At 46.3% G+C, this 20,954-nt stretch overlaps 4 protein-coding genes across 6 annotated transcripts in view; all 4 read right to left on the reverse strand.

Moving 5' to 3' along the window:
- haspin (histone H3 associated protein kinase) overlaps positions 1 to 7,886 on the reverse strand; it is an 11,246-nt gene extending 3,360 nt beyond the window's left edge. Inside the window, exons 1-12 of one of the 3 annotated variants that reach the window (XM_062520539.1) lie at positions 7,766 to 7,886; positions 7,171 to 7,386; positions 6,963 to 7,079; positions 6,595 to 6,816; positions 5,728 to 5,827; positions 2,689 to 4,593; positions 2,217 to 2,376; positions 1,878 to 2,020; positions 1,429 to 1,614; positions 794 to 879; positions 574 to 636; positions 1 to 88 (exon numbers count right to left, since the gene is read on the reverse strand). The exon at positions 1 to 88 is cut by the window's left edge and continues 4 nt beyond it. In XM_062520539.1, coding sequence (XP_062376523.1) covers positions 1 to 88; positions 574 to 636; positions 794 to 879; positions 1,429 to 1,614; positions 1,878 to 2,020; positions 2,217 to 2,376; positions 2,689 to 4,593; positions 5,728 to 5,827; positions 6,595 to 6,816; positions 6,963 to 7,079; positions 7,171 to 7,355 — 3,255 coding nt within the window. In that variant the 5' untranslated portion in view covers positions 7,356 to 7,386; positions 7,766 to 7,886. The remainder of the gene's footprint in view (positions 89 to 573; positions 637 to 793; positions 880 to 1,428; positions 1,615 to 1,877; positions 2,021 to 2,216; positions 2,377 to 2,688; positions 4,594 to 5,727; positions 5,828 to 6,594; positions 6,817 to 6,962; positions 7,080 to 7,170; positions 7,387 to 7,765) is intronic. The other 2 variants (XM_062520540.1, XM_062520538.1) reach the window with 2 other exon arrangements.
- Positions 7,887 to 8,153: 267 nt separating this feature from the next.
- Positions 8,154 to 10,457, reverse strand: med28 (mediator complex subunit 28). Its single transcript, XM_062554687.1, has 4 exons — positions 10,260 to 10,457; positions 9,497 to 9,563; positions 9,273 to 9,385; positions 8,154 to 8,695 (listed from the first exon to the last, which is right to left on the reverse strand). Exons 1-4 carry the CDS (start codon positions 10,422 to 10,424, stop codon positions 8,498 to 8,500), a joined length of 543 nt encoding a protein of 180 aa, XP_062410671.1. The 5' UTR covers positions 10,425 to 10,457; the 3' UTR covers positions 8,154 to 8,497.
- Positions 10,458 to 10,551: 94 nt separating this feature from the next.
- On the reverse strand, positions 10,552 to 14,493 carry lap3 (leucine aminopeptidase 3). Its single transcript, XM_062520541.1, has 13 exons — positions 14,277 to 14,493; positions 14,019 to 14,131; positions 13,874 to 13,928; positions 13,669 to 13,774; positions 13,372 to 13,531; positions 12,919 to 13,083; positions 12,671 to 12,829; positions 12,403 to 12,527; positions 12,210 to 12,298; positions 11,916 to 12,018; positions 11,688 to 11,767; positions 11,458 to 11,570; positions 10,552 to 11,198 (listed from the first exon to the last, which is right to left on the reverse strand). Exons 1-13 carry the CDS (start codon positions 14,367 to 14,369, stop codon positions 11,012 to 11,014), a joined length of 1,548 nt encoding a protein of 515 aa, XP_062376525.1. The 5' UTR covers positions 14,370 to 14,493; the 3' UTR covers positions 10,552 to 11,011.
- Positions 14,494 to 15,509: 1,016 nt separating this feature from the next.
- Positions 15,510 to 16,713, reverse strand: clrn2 (clarin 2). The gene is made up of 3 exons (XM_062554702.1): positions 16,461 to 16,713; positions 15,971 to 16,150; positions 15,510 to 15,778 (listed from the first exon to the last, which is right to left on the reverse strand). Exons 1-3 carry the CDS (start codon positions 16,711 to 16,713, stop codon positions 15,510 to 15,512), a joined length of 702 nt encoding a protein of 233 aa, XP_062410686.1.
- Between the last annotated feature and the right edge of the window lie 4,241 nt (positions 16,714 to 20,954).

Below are 20,954 nucleotides of genomic sequence, written 5' to 3' on the forward strand. Positions count from 1 at the left end.
TCGGTCGTTCTCGGAGCCACGCTTCTTGTCGAACTTGTCCCAGGCGCTCAGCAGCTGCTTGGGATAGGGGCCCTGGACACAGTGCAAACTGCAGAGGAGAGAAGGAGCACAGGACCCAAACACCGTTATATTGAGCCCCATTATGGCACCAGGGAGTGGGGATGGTCACGCTCTGGCCTCGTGCCGCAGGTCATAGCCGTTTGCTGATGCTGAACTCACTCACTCACTCACTCACTCACTCACTCACTCACTCACTCACTCACTCACTCACTCACTCACTCACTCACTCACTCACTCACTCACTCACTCACTCACTCACTCACTCACTCACTCACTCACTCACTCTCATACACACACAGGCACTGACAGCAAACTGATGAGAAATGAAATGCCTGACAGACAAAACAGCAAGTCAGGTGTATCAAATGTTTCTGATAATATCCTTTACCAGACATCCAGCCAGTCAGTGAAGCTGGTGTACTGGCAGTAGAAGAGGAGAAGGAGCACTCTAAGGATGTGTATGGGAGAACAGTGTAGAGAAGAGCTAACAGTGTACTAATGATCCTCACTCACTCGTGCAGGCCGATGAAACCGCCTGATCGGTTTTCCTCCTTCTCATCCAAGCTGCTCAGCTCCCTGGAGACACAAGCACGTGCACACACACACACACACACACGCACAGGCACATACACACACACACACGGTTAAACAAGATGATGAAGGTAACACCCAAAAAATGCAACATTCGTTCTAACAAGACAGTCGATACCGGCGAAATAACACAGTGACGTACTTGGAGATGATAATTTCATGGAGGATTTCTCCAAAACTCTTCTGGTCCTCTCCATTGACTTTCTGCTTGCCTTCCACAGGAATAATCTACAGACAGCACAGAGCGACAGAGCAATCAATACCAAAGCATCAAAAGCAAGGAAGAGATATGAGCAGAATCTACAATGAGAAGGAGGGAGGGAGGGAGGAAGAGAGGGAGAGGAAGAGAGAGAGAAAAAGAAAGAGAAAGAGAGGGAAGAAGGGAGAGAGGGAGTGAGAGGGAGAGAGGAAAAAAGAGAGACAGGGACTCAGGGAGAGAGAAAAAGAGAGAGAGAGAGAGAGAGAGAGAGAGAGAGAGAGAGAGAGAGAGAGAGAGAGAGAGGTAAGATCATAGGAAAGCAGCGCCAGCAAAAACGCAGCCATCCATCCAAAGATAAACCCATAAATCAGCCCCATCTCCCGGATTTCTGAATTTATGCTTCATGGTAGGTCTGGCCCAATAAAACTTAGAAATGCCAATGACAAATATTATACTGCTACTTTAACGGCACTGTTGCGCACACTTGAGAGGCACTGAGCTCTACATTAGGCCCACAGGGCAGTGGTTCAGTCCAGCAACACAAATCCAAGTGCGACAGCCACAGCCACAGCACGTGCCTTGAGCGCCACCGGTTGGCCGGCGGAGTTGGTGGTGGAGAACACCTCGCCGAAGGTGCCCTCGCCAATCTTGCGGCAGAGCTTCATGCGGGCGGGCGGGATGCACTGGTCGAACGCCAGCGGCCCCTCCTGCTGGCACTCCTGGTACACCTTCTCCGCGTCGCTGATGTCCTCCGCCGCCGAGAGCTGAGGAGTGGGAACGAGGGGCGGGTCAGGTAAGGGCAGTGAGTGGGTGGGTGGGTGAGTCTGTGAGTGGGTGAGTGAGTGGGTAAGTGAGTGGGAGGGTGGGTGAGTGGGTGAGTGGGTGAGTGAGTGAGTGGGTGAGTGGGTGAGTGAGTGGGTGAGTGAGTGGGTGAGTGAGTGGGCGAGTGAGTGGGCGAGTGAGTGAGTGAGTGGGTGAGTGGGTGAGTAGATGGATAGATGGGAGAGCATGAGGTCTCTTGACTCACCTGAGGGCAGTGCAGTGAGCGCTGGGACAGGCGGGTCAGGGAACAGAGGGGCGGAGAGGCAAACATGTCCTGACTGGCATTCAGCCGCTGCACTGCAGGAGACTGCATACTGGACAGGCCAAGACGGCGGGGGGTAGCGATTGCTGCAGGTACACAAAAGTACACACACACACACACACACAATTTCAGTGCGCAAAGATACATACATACATCACATCACCGCTAAAGTGTATCATCATCAATAAGCACAGCACAGAGAATTTAGCCCACTTTATGTGTTACACACACACCCAAAAAGATAGGGACTGGACAAGAGGAGTGTGTGTGTGGATGCTGTACCGGTTTTCTTCTTGTGGACGGAGAGGGCAGCTTTGAGCCGGCTCCACATGTGTGTGGAGAGGGACGCGTCTGGGGAGAGGCCGGCCAGGATGGACGAGATGTTGAGCTGCTCCGCACGCGCCGGGGTGACCGGCAGCGCCGACCAACAGGACAAGACCTCCTACACACACATGCGCAGAGAGTCCTAGTGTCAGTGTAAATTTGTGGCAAAAACTATTTGGGAGGTAGCGACACACACACACAGACACTATACAGACACACACACACACACACACACACACACACACACACACACACACACACACACACACACACACACAGTACCAATGTGCTTTTAACTCTCTATTTCTGAAACACACAGAAACTGACTGAAAACACACGTTTGATTAACTACGCTAACTGCCTATCCATAATTTCCCAGCAAATAGAAGGCCCCGTCCCAAACCCTCCAACAGTGCAGCCCTGACCTCACCTTGCTAGGTTTAACGACGGATGCCGGGCCAAAGTCCAGCGAGTCGTGTGCGTTGTGCTGGGCGCGTGCCAAGTTGGTGTCCCGCTTGGTCCAGCGGTTGGCGCTGAGTCCGCTGACGCAGGCCTTCCTCCCCGTGCCCACTCGCCCGGCGGGCACCTTGCTCCTGTTCGCCAGCACCGTCTGATCAGGAGAGGAGCCCGACCCACTGGCACCACCACTGGCACCACCGCTGCCACCGCTGCCACCGCTGCCATCGCCGACCGTGCGAAAGCTGTCGGACAGCCTGCGCTTGTTGAGACGGCGGCGCTCGGGCTGACCCTCGCAGGCCGCTGCGTCCGGGTGGAGTCCCGCCGAGCCGTTGGAGGAGGAGGAGGAGGAGGAGGGGGTGGTGGGGGCAGGGAGCGCGCCTCTGTCCGAGCGGGAGCTCTTGGACGCGGGCGCAGTCTGCCCGGTGGGCACCGGTGCCCGAGCAGCGGAGGAGGAGGAGGAGGAGGCGGCGGCGACGCCGTGGTGGCGGAGCAGGAAGGGGGACAGACGCAGGGAGTCCAGCAGGATGACGGGCTGGCAGGACACGCAGCGGGCCTTCAGACGCTCCGCCAGCTCCGCCAGCTCGGACGCCTCCCTGCCCGCCCCTACGCAGCTCTCCTCTTCGTCCACCTCTCCTACGACTTGTGCTGCTGCTTCTTTTTCTTCTTCTTCTTCATCATCATCATCATCTTCTTCTTCTTCTTCTTCTTCTTCCTCCATTTCCTCTTCCTCTTCGGGCTCCTCGGTGTCCTCTGCTTGTCTGGGGGACGGGATGGCGGGTGGAGCCGGAGGGACTGCGCCACAGAGGCCGGGCAGCTCTGCGCAGGAGGAGAGCTCGAAGACGGGCACCGTCCTCCGCCTGGCGCTGGTGCGGTCTGCGGGCTGGCTGTCCAGGCAGGAGGAGAAGGTCTCGCCCGCGCTGAGCATGCGGCTGCTGGTGTCCAGCGCGAGCAGGGAGGTGGGCAAGGGGGGGAGGAGGAGGTCGGTCCGCGGCAGCCGCACCACGGGGCTGACCGTTCGGCATCGCTCCTTCAGCGCCTCCACCAGGGAGTCCAGGCGCGTCTCGGCCGTCACAAAGCCGCTGGCCGCCTGCTCTTCGTCGTCGTCATCCTCCTCCTCCCCCTGGGCCTTCTCCTCCTCCTCCATCCGAGAGAAGAGCACCAGGCTGGCCAGCAGATCCTCCTGCCCAGACTCCACGCCTGCCCCTTGGGCTCCACCGGGAGAGTCTGCCAGCTGGCTGGGTGGCTTCATGGGGCTGGGTGCTGCAGCCTCCTCCACCTCTATCACCACCACTGACTGGTCGGTCTGCTCCGCTGGTGCCGGTTGTCCGGTTATCCCGGGGACAGCGGTCTCGTGATGAGGCTCGGCGACGACGCTGCCGCTGCGGTCATCTCCTGTGGCCGCCAGAGGCCAGCGCGAGGCCGGTGTCGTCGTCGTCGTCGTCGTCTCCCGGAGCCGGTTGTGCGCGGAAAGCCCCCGGCGCGCCCGCTTCTGCTGCGGCTGCCGGGGCGGGGGCTCGGCGTCGGTGGCGCTGTCCTCGGTGCTGAAGTGGATGCCGCTGAGCGAGGGGTCCTGCAGGTGCTGCGGCAGACGCCTGCCCAGGGCGGCGGACGGCGTGCTGGAGAAGAGCGGGGCGTGGCAGGCCAGCGACGGGTCGTCGGCGCTCGCGTTCAGCGACTCTCTCAGCAGGGAGCGCCGCGGGAGGGGCGCGCGGGCAGCGGCGGGGGGCGGCCCCATGGAGACGTCCGAGGACGTGCGCTCCAGGTTGACGGGCGGCCGCAAGGGCAGCCGCTTGCGGCGAGTGACTGCGCGAGGGAGCGCTGGGACGGCCCGAGCAAAGTCATCGGAGGAGTCCAGGGCCACGCTTGCACAACGAACCTGGAGCAAAATCATGACGCACAGTCAGACATGAACAGCAGCAAATGCTAAGCACCAGACAGATCACCAGAATAATTTAACCTCACTTCAATGTCGACACAAAATGTAATGCAAATGTCATGATAATTTGAACTTTATGGACGTTACATTTGCCCTACATTATGAAAGCAGAATTTCAAACAAAATTATGAGCAATTTTCTCTTCTGATCCTTGGAGACTCTAAATCTGTAAAACAGGGGGGCATTCTCCACTGTGTTAATGTAATGACTTTCCTAGCCCTGCTGAGTCTTGGACACAGTCCCAGAGAGCTTAACAGGATAGTTCAACCAAAAAGACATGATAATATGCACTCAAGTCACCCAGAAAGAGATTAGCATGTCAGTACAGCACAAAATAAGATTCACAATTCTTATTCCAATTATGATGTGCTTGTCCCAGGTCTGCATAAGCCATGGGTGCCCAATTTGTTTTGGCAGGGGCCAGATTGCGAAAATACCTGAGGGCCAGTTCTTTCTTATTAGCTTTAAATAGCCTTTGCATTCTTTATAGTAGCAATTGTATCAGTATACTAGGCTGACCAGTGAATTTGTTTGCAAAATAGTTAATCAGCATTAGCTATGGTCCTCTAGTTTTACATTAAATCCACATTCCTCAGATTGTTAACTCCTTGATTAACCCCGTGATAACAAGGAACGGTCACAAATACAGTGAATTGAGAAATCAAAACATTCTCATCATAATGGGAAAGAGGCCTTGGGATGCGTTTGGTCCCAGGGCCCGTCATGAGTGAGTGAATGAATGGGGGCGTGATTGACAGCAGAGAATCTTCGAAACAGGCAAGTTGTCATTGTTCCGTATAGGCATTCACATGGACGCGCATTGCTAAGACCGGGCGTAGTTAGGACCTGGCGTAAATTTTTTTAAAAAAACGACTTAAGTTGAATTCTAAAGACTGGTCTTCACAAAGACTAACTTAGCAGTTTGGACCAGGCTTAGTAGACCAGTTGGTGCAACCGGCCCCTGGACCTGAAAGTGATCTCCAGAGGCTCAAGACTGAACTCAGAACATGGCACATCATGCTCACACTAACAACAGCACAAATCATCAGTAAAAAAAAACAACAACATGCATACCGGGGGCTTGGAGCTGGGTCCTCTTGGTTTAACTGATTGGACTCTTCTCCGAGCAGTTACATATTTACCAGGCTCAGGCGCAGCAGAGTTCTCGGAGCTGCTGGTAGAAAACCATACAAAACAAACAAACAAACATTATTAGATCACTGGTGATTCACTGTACTTTTGACTTTTAGAGAGGAAACACACTGGAAGAGCAATTAGAAAAGTAAATCATAATAACTACACTGATATTTAATTCAATTCAAACCATTTAAATGAATAACAATGAATTAATTATGGCCATTATTGAGCAAAACCTATATGTAATGAACAATGAAAAGGTAGGCCAAGCAACGCTGGATGACATGACATTTGTTTATGTTTCATAGCAGACACTTTTGTCGCAACTTCTATTTAAACCAAAGACCAAACAAAACACACCAGAAAGGCAGCTCACTCCTCCCTTTAGTGCTCCCTGAGAAACTACATAGTGTTTTTTTGTTATTGTTTGGGGGACAGGCTGCTGCCATTTTCTTTGTTTCCACTTCACAGAGACAGGGCTGAGTAAGAGGAGTGGGGTTTTTGTATGATATGAGAAGAGAATGGAGAGCTAGTAGATCATATTCCCTGAATGTTACAAAACGTGCTGGATGTAAAGATACCACTTATGTCACTTTGTTTTAACCATTTCCCTTTTATGTTTCAATTTACTTTTATCATTTGCTATTGTTTAGGTAAGGCACAGTGAATTACTCTTGTGTACATATATTTGCCTTGCCTACTCTAAACGACCTTTAATGTCAACATCTGCCAAAACACACACACACACACACACACACACACACACACACACACACACACACACACACACACACACACACTTACTCTACTGTCTTGGCTCTTGAGTTATTGTTTCGGAGCACTGAGGTGACTCTGGGATTCTTCATCAGAGAGTCTTCCTCACTCTCACTGGTGCTGAAGATGCAGCGTGCAGCCTTCTTCTGGCCTCTTCTCATGACCGCGGTGGGCTGCTCATTCTCGCTCATACTACTGAGCAGCACCCTTCCTCGACCCTTCCTCACGGGCTGCCGGGGTGGCTTTCTCTGGCTGACAATGGTGCACATCATGAGACATGATGACTATCTATTCTGGTCACAAACTGGCATGACATACTTGGCTCAAAACAGATTCTACTACTGGGTCGAAAAATAACAATCAGTAAAATGTTTCATTGACCAAGGGGCAGGCCTTACCTCGTCACCTTGGTTGTTTTGGGTACAGGCTCGGGAAGGAATACATTTTCAACATCGCTGTCTCCATCTTTCAAGTTTGACATCGCCTTCTTCTTAGCAGGCCTGACTTTCTTTTTCCTGGTGATGCAAAATTAGCCATCAAAGACATAATAGTCCTCCACATATTTAACAGCAGCTACTGTGTGAACTTGTGAGAACCACAACTTACCTTTTCTTCAGTTGCACTGAGCGGTCATTCGCGTCGAGTAAGGACGGATCGGACCCATCAGTACTGGAGAAAGCCTTTTTTCTGTAGTCCGGGGTAAGCCAGGTGTCTACCTTTCGAACGACTTTACTTCTTCCGTAAGTCCTCATGAACAATGGACCGACGTTACGTCCCATGGTGTCACTCATGATTACTAGGTGTGCTGGGCATCAAGCAACACTTGGACGAGTGGAATGAAATCGAGTATGTGTGAAATTCAATTCAATCAATTTATAAAAGCTAGATGTCTGTAGTAGATCACAGACAGTCACTTGCTTTAATAGCAACCGTTATGCTAAAGAAAGGCATCTAACAGTTACCCATCTGCTGCGATAAAATTATTCTCACGACGAAGCTCTAACGTTAGTTTTTATTGTGGGTGTACAGATAACTGTGAATTAGCAATAATGAATCTCACCACCTCCTCAGATTTGAATGTTGTTATTCACAACAATGAAGCTGAACGTTAGCAGCTATCATATGACTGTTAGCTATCGCAAATCATACAAGCTAACATGACCGTACTAAACGGTAACGTTAACGCGTTGAAGTTACTCACCTGCGTTTACGATACTTTCTTGATTTACCTATTTTCTTCTATTTACATTTCAGTGACATGTTTGCAGTCTGTCATATTTTATCGCGGTACCCGTAGAGGGGTCTTGATCATCATGTTCAGCTAACCGCGCTCTGGTTTGAAATGTCGCTACCCGATTGGCTGTAATTCTGAGTGTACAAACCAGAAACGGCCACTGCGCCCCCTACTGCCCTGGCATATACTCATGCGTTCGCCACAGTATATATATTTTTAATCTAAAATGTTTTTGCTATTTCATCCATTTAATGTATATATCCATGTTTGAGAAATTGTATCTAAAAACAATACTGTAAATACTATTAACTGTGTAATATACGTTTTAAAAAAAGGTAGCTAACACAACCACAGGTACACTCTTAAAAGTTTATTGTGGACAATACAAAACAGAATGTCAAATATTTACAAAGACGTAAAAATGACACACAATTTACCAAAAAACGAGAAATATTTTCCAAAACGGGCATTTACTCTCAGAAATATCATTCACACACTTGCATAATGCATGATCCAATACTAGCCCTATTAAGCATGCCTTGGCATCCCAGATCTCAAAAAAAAAAAAAAATCAGTATGCCATTGACAATCCAGTGTCACCAAACTGACCTTGCAATGTCTGTTCAGCACCTTTAGAGGAGCACTCTGATGTAGTTTTCTAGCATTCACACAACACAGTTCAAAAGCATATGCTGTGCCTCAATTGGGTTTCATGGGGGCAGGAATGTTGGCTGAGGCTTGCTCAAGAAAAGCCAGCGGACCCTGAGGCAGCTCTGTTGGACGCTTGTGCTGGACATTGATGTCTTCCAAGACCTGTTGCCAGTTGTGGATTTTGGCCAAGTGCTTCTGGATCAGCAGCTCTTTCCGCTGGAGCTCGTTCCGCAGCTCTGATATGTCCTGTTCCAGGGGGCAATAATCACAACAATTAATAAAGAGCTCAAACTTCCACTATGACTAAATGCTGGTACTGATCTAGCCACATGTCTAGGTCTTCTTGGCATACAAAAAATAATGAACTCTGCAAAAATGGGCATGGACATTTTTTTGGCCAGCAGAAAACTCATTTTTAACTGGTTCTATTCAGATTTTTATCATTATTATTATTATTCATTTTAACTTTGGTGCTTTCTAGTGAACCAAAACTTTTCTGGGTCATGGTGTTGATTTTCTGATTCCTTTGCCGGTTTGCATTCCACTACAATAGCCTATGTTTGCCTTACTCTGCACATTCTCAATAGGAACACAATTACACAGTAGAATTCGCACAAGTGCAGTAGGGCACACAACATTAAGGGCCAAATATTACATATTGCACACAACAGTGGGGGGAAGAGCACAACCCCTTGCATTCTACAATTTGCTACAGTACTGTGAAGGGAGTGAGAAACTAGCAGATTAAAAAAAAAAACTGTAGGCTTAATTTGCTAATGCTTGAAAAAATAAAATGTAATCTAATCTTAAAATATGATTTTACCTCTTTCTCCACTTGTTCCGGTTTCTGTACAGAGAGCTGCAGCCTTTTCTGAAGAAAGAAGCATTCGGTCTGTCTGGCAACATCCAAGAACTTCTGGATACACTGGTCAACACCTTAACAACAAAAAAAGGAACAAAAAACAATGAATGATGCTGACCTTTCAAAAAAAGTCACAGGAGAGGGACAAATGCTACTAGTCGGTAAGATGATGGTAACAAGTTCACCTGTACGAATCTCCTCTTGATCTGTTCCATTCACATAGTCTTGACTCACAAGAGAAGCAAAACATGCCTGAAAGCACAATAAGTTGTACTGTCAATGTGGTGGTTTCAATGTCGGAGCCAATATTTAGCATTTTTATACATGTTAGTTCCTGATTGATATTATGCAGCCCCTCCCTCAGTGAAGAAGTAAACATTTAACTATTGGATATGTTAGGGGTCACAAGAGTCATACAATGACATTTTTTTGTACAGAACCCTGCTGGGCTACCATGCATATGCAGTCAGTCACCCACACTCATGGTCATTATCTTCATCAAGTGTGCAACTTGCAGTTATGAGATTTACCCTATTTTGGCCTTTACTTTTCAGTTTTGTGTCGTTTGTGTTTTTATAAATTCTGAAATCACGGTTTTAATCTTAAGTAATTTTACATTCGTTCTAAACGCTAGATCACCATGCAAATATTTGTTACCACTCATTGATCCTGAAGCCATCAACGACGTCTAGCGTTGTAGCAACAGGCCATATTTGATGTCTGTGTTCACTGCTACCATCGGTAACGCTGGCGTGTCATGCTTGTTTTTTTCTGTCGCTACGTGTGATAGCAAGCAAATGCAGTGAGCTGATCTCCTAGACGAAACTATGAAGGTACAAATAGTCGTGCAAACGTTCAGAATGTCATGTTTATATCAGCTAATGTTAGCAACTGTTAGCATTGTGAGCACAGTAGCATCACTGGCTAACGTAAAATCAGAGTACCCACCTCGAACGCCGCCTCGAGATCGTCAACTAAAGTATTGCTACTTGATCCTCTGGCACCAGGAGGTCCGGGAAGCATCCCAGGCTGTCCTGGACCACCGGGACCTCCAGAGGGATGTGGTCCGGACTGTTGCTGGCCCAGAAACATACCACTCATGGATGAAGCCATGATTGTTGACTGAAAACGGCTTGAAAACCAGACGGTTCTTCACAGTCTCAAACCACTATCGCCCCCTACCATTACGGAGGTCCGACTGATACCAACATCACAGAAAGTTATGTGCCTCGAAAGTGAGTGCTGTGTACAAATATATTTATTAACAATTAACATGTTCACATGATCATGTTCCTTATCAGAATCTGTGTGCTACTATGAAACTTTATAAACACAGGTGTATAACAAATCACTGCTATAGCATGAAGGCCCTCCTGCAGCATGATTCAACAGACACAATACTAGAAGTAATGACAATCATTTTACTTCTCAATCATATTCACTAAAAAATCATAAGTACATCGTAACTATAGTATACAAAGATATTCCAAAAAGTACAGAGGTATGGTAACAATGGGATGAAACTGCAAAATGAATATGACATTTTATCTCTTTGAGGTCAGCTAGTGCTGTGAATTTAATCCAGGGCCATGCACAAGTCCATTCAACATAATTACGTCACTTTTGCCACCAGATGTACAGCACTTCACAGAGTTTTGAGATCCTGTGACTAAATAGAGGTCATTGTGGCTATAACCCTCTTAGCTTTCACAGGCAAGACCAGCTGCAAACTCCACCAGTGTGCGGGTGGGTCTGCCAGACATCCCCTTACGCAGGTATGGCACCTCATCCTTATTGGACATCACCCCAGCAATGTCCAAATGAGCCCAGTGGTCATAGGTCACAAACTCCCTGAGGAAAGCTGCGGCTGTGCAAGCTCCACCAGACCTGAGGAACAGAATGCATTGTGGGAGAGAGTGTATAAGCCTATTTTATATTCTCACATGAAGATCTATTAACTCAAAACTTTGTAGTAAATATATTCTCATATCAAGATATGATAGAAGCAGTGAAAGATGCCTTTACCAGATAATTTCTGAGATCACCAGTAATGTGTGTGAGTGTGTGTGTGTGTGTGTGTGTGTGTGTGTGTGTGTGTGTTTGTGTGTGTGTGAGACCAACCCTCCGGCTGAAAGAAATTACTCACCGACTATATTTTCCAATGTTATTGAGGTCAGCCAGTTGACTATCCATCACCTGTCTGCTGTAATGCTGAAAGAGAGGCATTCTCCAAACTCGGTCGCCTGTGATAACACTTGCCTGAAACAAATCATGTAAAAACAGACTGAAACAAGCGGGTCCATGAGTATGGGTGTGTGTGTATTGTGTTTGTGTTGCAGTCAGATGCAGAAAACATGCAGTCTCATGAGCCTCTACCTTATGTAACTGTCCCCACAGCCAGTCGGAGTTTGTAAAAACCCCTGCAGCAGCTGAACCCAGCGCCACATCCATCGCCCCTGGGACAGAGAGCAGGAACATCATTTAGAACACAGCCACGTAAGCTATGACCATACCATACCATCTTCCGACCTGGTGTACAACAACTGATTTGACCGCTGCCCTCCATCATTGCACATTGTTTATTGTTTACACCAGTGCACATACCTGTTAAGGTGGCAGCATTTACGACAGCCCTCGGCTGGAAGCTGTGAGCGTAACAAAGTGCATCAGCCAGAATGAGCCTGCCCTCTGCATCAGTGTTGTCCACCTTTGGGTCAGAGCCAGAGTTAGAAGACAACAGACAGGCTTAATGTACTCCTAATACTGAATATACCAGGTGTATACACCACGACAATGTGGACAATGAATTGAATAGAAATAATCTTCTGTTATTACAGTGACCTGTACTAATCAAGCACAGACAGAACTTTTTGCTTATAATATGTAAGGTCCAAATACCTGGATAGACTTTCCGTTCTTTGCTTTGACGACATCCCCTGGTTTATTGGCATTACCGCTGGGCATGTTCTCACACAGAGGGGCAAGACCTGACAAAGCAGTCCACAATTTATACTGCACCATGCATCACCTCCACACACACACACAGTATTATCACAGAACCTCTATTTGGGCAGGAATGTAGGTGGCCTACCTATGATGTTGACTGGTAACTTCAGAGCTGCTGCCGTGACGATGGCGGAACACACAGTGGCAGCACCACCCATGTCTGCCCGCATGGCATCCATGCCTGAGGGAGGCTTCAGAGAGATACCGCCACTGAGAGTGGAGGTGACACACACACACACACACACACACACACAGATTATATTTACCAAGCAAAATGAAAGGAATTTCAAAATAAGGCAATAGAACTTCTAATCATGTTTTAATATTGTTATTATAGTGATGCTAGACTTTACCTGTCGAAGGTGATGCCCTTGCCCACAAGGACCAGAGGTGCTTTGCTGGTGTCCGGGTTGCCATTGTAATGGATCTCCAAGAAGACTGGGGCTTCCTCTGAACCTTTGGACACACTCAGAAACGCTCCCATCTGCTGTGCTTCAATCCACGACTTTGGTCTGAGAAAGCAAGAGGCAGGCTGAACTGAAGTACTCCAGGTTAAAAGAGCAGAAAACCCCAGATAGAAGGCCATCTTTGCACGTGGTACCTCTTGTGGATGATCACTTTGTCTGAATAGGGTGCAAGCTTGTTCTCGATAGTGTCAGCGAATACTGTTGGGGTGATGTAGTTGGCTGGAGCCTCCATGAGCCACCGTGCCAGGTTCTGTCCCTCGCCGTAGACCACTCCTTTCTCCCATGCAGCTACCTCCGCACTGAGGTCACAATGAAAGAACTGTCAAGTGTATTTGGACATTCGTGCCATTGGTGCTGATTCTGTTCCACCCGCTAAGAAACATTATTATGGTGTAAGTATACAGTATATATGAGATAAGCCGGGCTAATGTTTATACACACACAAACACAGGATGGGTATTACCAGCAACCTGACAGTCTTTTTGCTTTTAAAATTGTTTAAGCTTAATCAATACACTAGTACCTGTATTGACACATATTGTTACAGGAGTAAATAAACAAACACACACACACAGTCACAGCTCTACCTTCCATGTAGCCGAGTAGTCACTTTGAACTTCTTCTTGCTTTTGAGGTCATCATAGTCAAAGAGGCCAAGCAGAGCACCTTCTGCAGCCGCCTGGCCATCACCACATGGGTCCACCTCAACTACAGGCACCTCAAGGTCCTGGAGCACCCGACAGCCAGCTACACAGATCAACAGTAAGTGGCACCAAATTAAATCCTAATAGACCAAAGGCTATTTAAACCACCTACACTCTCTCTCTCTCTCTCTCACTCACTCACTCACTCACTCACACTCAAATGAGGAAGTGAGGTCTTACATGACACAGCAGCTCTGATGTTCTCCTTGCAGCTGTCCCAATTTTCTTTTCCACAAACCCCAGCTGAGTTGTCACCAAGGCCTACAACTACCACACTTGGGAAGTCCTTTTACCAAAAGAAAAAGTACAGTTCGTGACATAATATTCGTAATACAGTTTCAACAACTGTTTATTAATTCCAGTCAAAAGTATAGACTAGGCTTACCTCATGTAGACCATAAAATACGCGACTCTTGCCTTTCTTGACAGGAGGGCCAGATCTGAGAAAAAGGGGGGAAAAAATCATAACAACTCTGTTGTAGGACTAGGCCTTTACAATTTTAAATTCTGTGCCACCGAGTTAACCTTACATTGAGAGCATCTGACTCAACTTTCCCGATAGATAACTGTCAAATGCAGCACCCGCCTCCGTGAAACGTGCGCTTTCACCATTCTTTTTTTCGTAAATTCCCAAAACCAGTCCCTAAAACGCCACGGGAAAGACACGTTTATTAATGCATATTCAGTATTCATTAGCTTTGATGATCATTTGGACTTTACATTGACAACATTCCTATTGCCAGGGCGGACCGGGTAAGTTACGAAACGTGATGTTAGCGTGAACTTACTTTTTTAGCTTCCCTGCTCTGAGTTGCTGAGAATAACCGACAGTTGTGTCTCCTAAAAGCAGACAGCACCGCTTGTCTGCAAGGTGACAACATCACTCCAGTCGAAGCAGCCGTAATAAATAAACTTACAAATTCAGGCCAAATATATCATGAATGAGTTACATGTGTTCAATGCAGAAGGTTGACATCTCCTGCTTCCAAGTCCGACCTCAGTGTGTCGCACAGTTATTACGTCGGTGTAAACCAAGGCCAGTGCGCTCTCCACCGATGATACACCAGCGCCACGAACTGGCTTAGCGAGGTTTTGCTGAAATGGCAAAATAAGGCAACATGTTTACCTTGTCCTATTGATGTACATTTTAGGCTATTGCATAAATAATAATAAAAAAAGAAATCCACACTTTGATTAAAAAAATAAATCAATAAATCAATAAATCAATAAATACATAGTAGCATGACATATAGGAGAGTTGGACTTCTATGCATAGCCTACCTGCACCTGCACCTCCACACTTAGCCTACATGGCATGGCTTACATACCCTCTTATTTTGTCCATATATTTGACCAATGACTAATGTCTGCAACCATATCTAACTTATCCTTGCACTGCTGCTATAATTCTTATATTATGTTTATCTTAATTGTCCATATATTTATACTAGTATTGTTATATTATGCTTACAATTTTGTACGTACATATTTATTGCTGGTCACTAGAATTTAATCTTGCACTGTTGCACTGTTGGACTTATTTGCACTACCAACTTGAGACACACCTCATACTGGATCACATACCAATCCTCAGTACATTCAGCATGCACATCTTACCTCTAGTATTTTACTGCTCCTTTAGTCATGTTGATTTGCTTTGTATTTTCCTGATTATATTGTAGTGTGTGTTGTGTGTGGTGTCTTAAGCTGCTGGGACCTTGAATTTCCCCTTGGGGATCAATAAAGTATCTATCTATCATCCATATCAAATGAAGTCAATAATAGCCTAGGCCTAGGCTATATCCTGACTCAGAGTTAGGCCTAAGATGTTCTTTATAAAGACCCAAGCTTATATGCAGGGTCTTGTGGAAGAGCTAGTTCGATCTGCAATGCAACTATCATAGTGGCAGACACAACCCACGGCTATGAATTATGCTCTGCATTTTAATTACCCATAGAAAACTCATGTCAGCGTTTATTTACATTTTGTACAGCAAGCACGTCTTTCCCCATATCACTGCTCAGTATAGCAGGTCATCTGCAGTGACTGTAGGCTCTTCAGGTTTCTTGGTCTGTATTTTGGGTAGGTGTATCTTACTCATGGCCACTACTAGTATGTTGGCGCCATGAAGAGCAGCGCTGGCTATACACAACCAGAAGGAGAACCCAAAGTCCTCTTCCAGAACCACAAACTGGAAGAAGCTCTCTTTGTAGTTGGCCACCCTTTCTGTCAGGTTGTGATGACACACTGATGCTAGGAAACATAGGGATGCCAATGATCCAAATAGACCTGGAAGGAATAGAGCAAAAGTAAGAGAGAGAGAGAGAGAGGAGAGAGAGAGAGAGAGAGAGAGAGAGAGAGAGAGAGAGAGAGAGAGGCCTGTATTACAAATGTAAGAACTTAAGGGTGGTATGATTCAAGACATACCATTGAACCAGAACCTCCTTATTACATTTAAATACAGTGGTAAACACAACAAACCTGCGATAAAGTTCCAGAGGTACAGTCCAAGTGGTCCTTTAATAGACTGATATGGCACTTTCCTGGCATTGTAAATGCAGAAAGCTAAACTGACAAAAGCAAAACCTATGGCAACGAATATGAACAGAATGACAATTGCATGAAGTCCTTCATTCAGTGTCTTCACAAGTTTGGGGAAAACTAGAAGATACAAATGAAAATAAACACTGTATTAGAAAATGATGTTGCAGATCATTGCACCCTGCTGAAGACCAAAAAATCATAGCAGATAACACCAGGGCTGCAGTTTCCTTTCATATTCTAATAGGTAGCCCTAATACACTGCAATGGCAACTAGCAAATTATAATTGTAGGCTAAGCTTAAAGCACTAGACATTTAAAACATTCTCAGAATATAAATGAAACTGTAAAATGTCAGCAATAAAAGTAGGCTATGCCTATGAGACATCAAATAGTCTAATCTACATGAATAATGAATCAAAACACTCACTGTAGATTTTCGACCGGCGGATCCCTAGGCCACACTTCCTAGTTTTCCCTCCCTGGAAGAGACCAAAATAAATGTCTCCAGTGAACTGCACCAGCTCTGGACTAGAAGCGTTAACCAGGTCCACTCCAGTCTTGCAAAGAATGGTCCCGGTCACCCAGCTTTCGCTTCCCAGCGCTACTACCAAGACCACGGCTGAGGTAATGCAGATTATCGAGCCAAACGAGAACACTATCCTCTTCCACAGGCTTGGCATGTCAGTGCCTACGGACGGCCTGCCCCATCCTGGTTATGTCGAGTAACATGAATCCATCGCGCAGTAACCTATGCGTTTGGGCCCGAGGGTGCGTGCTGAGGACCAGGCATCCAGGGGTCCATACAGTCATAGCGATAGTCCAGTAATGTCTAGTGATAAAATAACTGCCACAACGTGTCCAAATACAACCATGTAAAGGCATGCACGCGATCGCCACAAGAAACAAGTGGAAATACTATCTAAGGCGGTTGCACGGATCTTTTTTACCAGCGTAGGAAACCTTATCTGCTTGCTTGCGCTAGGGTTGCCTGCCCGGGACTTTAATTGCTTACGCCCGACCTCATCCCTTATCACCAATGTTTCATAGTGCTACTCCATATGAGCTTTGAGTCATTTAATTATGCAATGAAATCTCTTGAAATACCAAAGGCAACATTAAGCTTAACAGGTCCACAGTGAATTATAACATCGTGACATCGCTATGTCGGCCTATAACAGCATGCCCCCTCTCTCTCTGTGTCTGGCAGACTGATTCTCACAGGTCACAGCGTTGCTTATGGGCATGAAAACAGTGTCAGGATGGCATTAATTAAGTATCTCCATTATCGGGCGTAGCCTATAGCCTTTGTTTCAATCGTCCAGGATAAATCATGTGCTTTCCATTCAACGATTCTGAAAGGCGTACGGGTTGGTGTGTTCAGCATTTTCGTTGCTTTCACACATTCCATGACACATCCAAGGTTGTCCAAGGTCGGTTTTCAATGGTAGCCTAGTCTATGGATCAGGTCAAACTTGAAGCAAACGGTCAATATATACAGGTAGAAAGAATTTATAGCATGACTTTTACTTTCTGGAACCGGGATTGTCGAATGCGCAATGCGCAGATAATCAAGTTAATTTCAGCACCCAGGACAGCTCACACGCACACGCGTTATTGTGAAGGGCAGCTGTTGAAGCTGTTTAAGAGGCCGTGAGTGTAGTTTCAGGCTTTATTTGTGCATATCATGCAATTTAAAACGTACATTTATCACACAAATAGCCTATAGAGCCGCCAAATAAGTAGGCTCTCTATATTCTACAAAAAAATATGTTAGATTACAAAACATGGGTTTGGTCCTTGCATGAAATTGGAGAATTTCACATTCCCCGCGTCTCTGTAATATCTTAATGGCGACTTGTTAAGCAAGACTGTGAGACTGCTTCACCTGGATGCTTCGGTAAGGTGTTAGGTTAGGCTACTTCCTTGCTTGGCCTGCAAGGTCTGGGTATTTTTTATTTTATTTTTACCACTAGGGGGAAACCGCCGCCGACATCTTGGCAAAAAAGCAATTGTGAAAATATTGTCTATTCAAGTAAACACTGTAAAGATATACGTTAAGATATGCTACTAAGAGATTGTTTGAATCTGAGCCTAGTATATGCTTCACAAAATGTTGGATGAAACTGTTGTCATGGATCTAATTGAGGTGCTCTTGGGAGCCGTTTACAACTCTCCGTTACTGCCTGTGTCATCACAAATAAGCCAAGGGAGGTCAATGAGAAGTTATTGCCCCTGGCAGTCTCTTAACCAGCTGCAGCGAGTGATTGGTGTTGCGGTTTGTTATGGGGGTTATGGCTTTAATGCATGCAGGAGACGGGATGCTTTTACGAGCATAGACACAGACCCATCACTGCCGTATTAAGAGCGGTTTGTTATGTGGCGTGAAAGATCCTACAACGATATTTTAGTTGTTCGTTCTTTCTCTTCCCAGCAGTTCTTATGTCAGCTTTAGCCTACACTAACACCCTCTGCCTCACTGCACATGAGTGCATTCGCATGATGGTTGGTTTAGAGACCCTCCGGTGTCCTCCGCGCCTCCTGTAACACGTCTTTAGATTAACTAGATTTAGCATGGTCTCCATTAGTAATTAACACTGTGAGCAATCGGGGTGATTACACAAAGCGTGTAATCCTGTTACTGATTAATCCAAAACAATAACAAGAAGATCATCATTATCAACAACAACAACAGATTAATTTGTTTATGCAGGGGTTCCAGGAAAGAAGTTATATCCATCAGTATCTACTTGATGCAATACTTTAAGTCCACAGACTGCAATTATATTATCATTTGTCATTTATTATTAGGTTAGATATACAATATTTTAAAAATGCTTGGAGAACATGACAAGTCCATAAAGCCCTGTCTTCAGAGGAAATACAATGCACGATGCAGAAGAGATTAAGCATGGCTGCATTTGCAGAAAGGTCAAATGGGTCCACATGCTAAAGTTCTCTGGATCAGTGAAACAGCCATGATGGTGAAAGTCTATGGAGCCGCGCCCCAGATTTGAGTAGAGGAACACTTAAAACCCGCAGGGGTGATTGCCATATAAACACATCAATCATATCATCATCAAGAGTCGTACCAAATGGCTGACACCAGCTGCAAGGGTCAAGCTGTATTGCTTGGTCAGCAGGAATGCAGCAGAACACTTTCATGCAATTATGTTCTGGTCAAATCATCCGTGTACGTAAACTACATCAAGGAGAGTGTGAGCCTAGCAGGTCGATACAACAACATTTCAGTGCAGAGCAGCTTCTTGATGTGATCTCGTATGCAAGTTGTTGTGAGTAGATACTCCATGCTGGAAAATCAATCCCCCAAAACGTCTGAAGTGTGTTGTTTTTGTTTAATCATATGAGTAGGCCTACTGAGCACACAGGCAGTCTTCTCTTTATTGTTGCTACCCAGATGAATTCCGGAAAACAGATATAGCATACAAAATGCAAGCCCACTCACATACCCTACATATTAAACAGAAACACCTTCATTAGTAATCTGAATGCATCCTCTCTCTCCCGCCCTCTCTCTCTCTCTGTCTCCTCCTCTCCTCTCTCTAGGTGATTTTATAGCGTTTGGAGGAGACCGTGTCCCTGGTGGTCAGCCTCTGGCTGTCTGTCTCATGTGTCTTTAAGTGGGCGGGTGAGTCACTCTGCAGTGGGAGAGCGAGCCCCGTCCGACTCACGGTGAGTCAGCCCTTAATACTCGGCCTCTGGCTTCACAGGCTCACCGGCCCGGCCATCAATAATGCATGGGCCGCCTGTAACCTAAACTAGCGCTGTTTACACGCCGCGGCATACGGAGGACCTGGAGGGACTCACCCAGCATTCACACACAATCAGACCTCAGCCTTTACAAGGGCATGCATCACTGGGCCTGGTGAAGAAGAGGAGGGTGGAGGGCTGGGGGGGGGGGGGGGGGGGGGGGCAGTTGAGGTGGATTGTGTAGATGGTAGGAGTTGTCTGTATGAAGGACTTCAGTGAGGCCACACAGTACTGTCAATGGCCATCACTGGAGTCATACAGAGTGCATACATGCAGAGTAACAACATGAGAGAGATCTGTCACGGCTCATATAGTGAGTGAACAAGCTCTTTGTGGACTTTAATTCATGCTATCTTGTCAATGCCTGTCATTCACTGTCCCCCACGCCACATACTGTAACAGCAAAAGTTGAACACTGTTAGGTGCTTAGCATAATTCTTCTCTCTTTGTGCATATGCACACAGTCTGGGGAAGGAAGAGGCTCCCTTTCTATATAACACCACAGTGAATGGTCTCGAGAGAGATTTGCGCTGAGGATTGACAATTAAGCCACTCAGAGTCATTATTCACGGGACTCAGTGGACTATGCAGTAGGCTATATCCACTTAAAGAGCATCATCATCTCAGGATACCCACTTATAGGCAAGGATACTAAACATTTTGAGTTGATCACAGTATCACTATTTTATAAATTACTAGACATCACTGCACCACAGGGATCCTCAATTTCCACACATTATTCTCATGTTAACACAAAGGCACAGTAATGTATAACGTTAACGGCTCTTGTATTATGTCACCACTACAGCAGAAGGCGTAATAATTATTGATTTAAGTAGTGAAATAATCTCAAAGTCCGTGTGGTTATCATTAGCGCGCAGCTCCTCAATTGCTGAGGAAAGCCTTTCCTTTAAAAATATGCGTCAGTTGAATTCAATTTACATCATCAGAATCCAAGGGCCAGTTGCATTCTAGTGCCAGCGAGTTTTTCCGGTAAAGAGTGTCTCAGCACTGGCTGTGGTCCAGTATGGCTCGGACAGTCGCTCGCGCAATGCAGACTGTCTCTTTAAGACGTTAGTATTCATCAGGGAGTCATCGCCCGTTGTGAACACCCCACCTTTAGGGACGCGTCGGATCATTTGATTGCCAGACA

This window comes from Sardina pilchardus, chromosome 2 (assembly GCF_963854185.1).
Source record: "Sardina pilchardus chromosome 2, fSarPil1.1, whole genome shotgun sequence".
NCBI lineage: Eukaryota > Metazoa > Chordata > Actinopteri > Clupeiformes > Clupeidae > Sardina > Sardina pilchardus.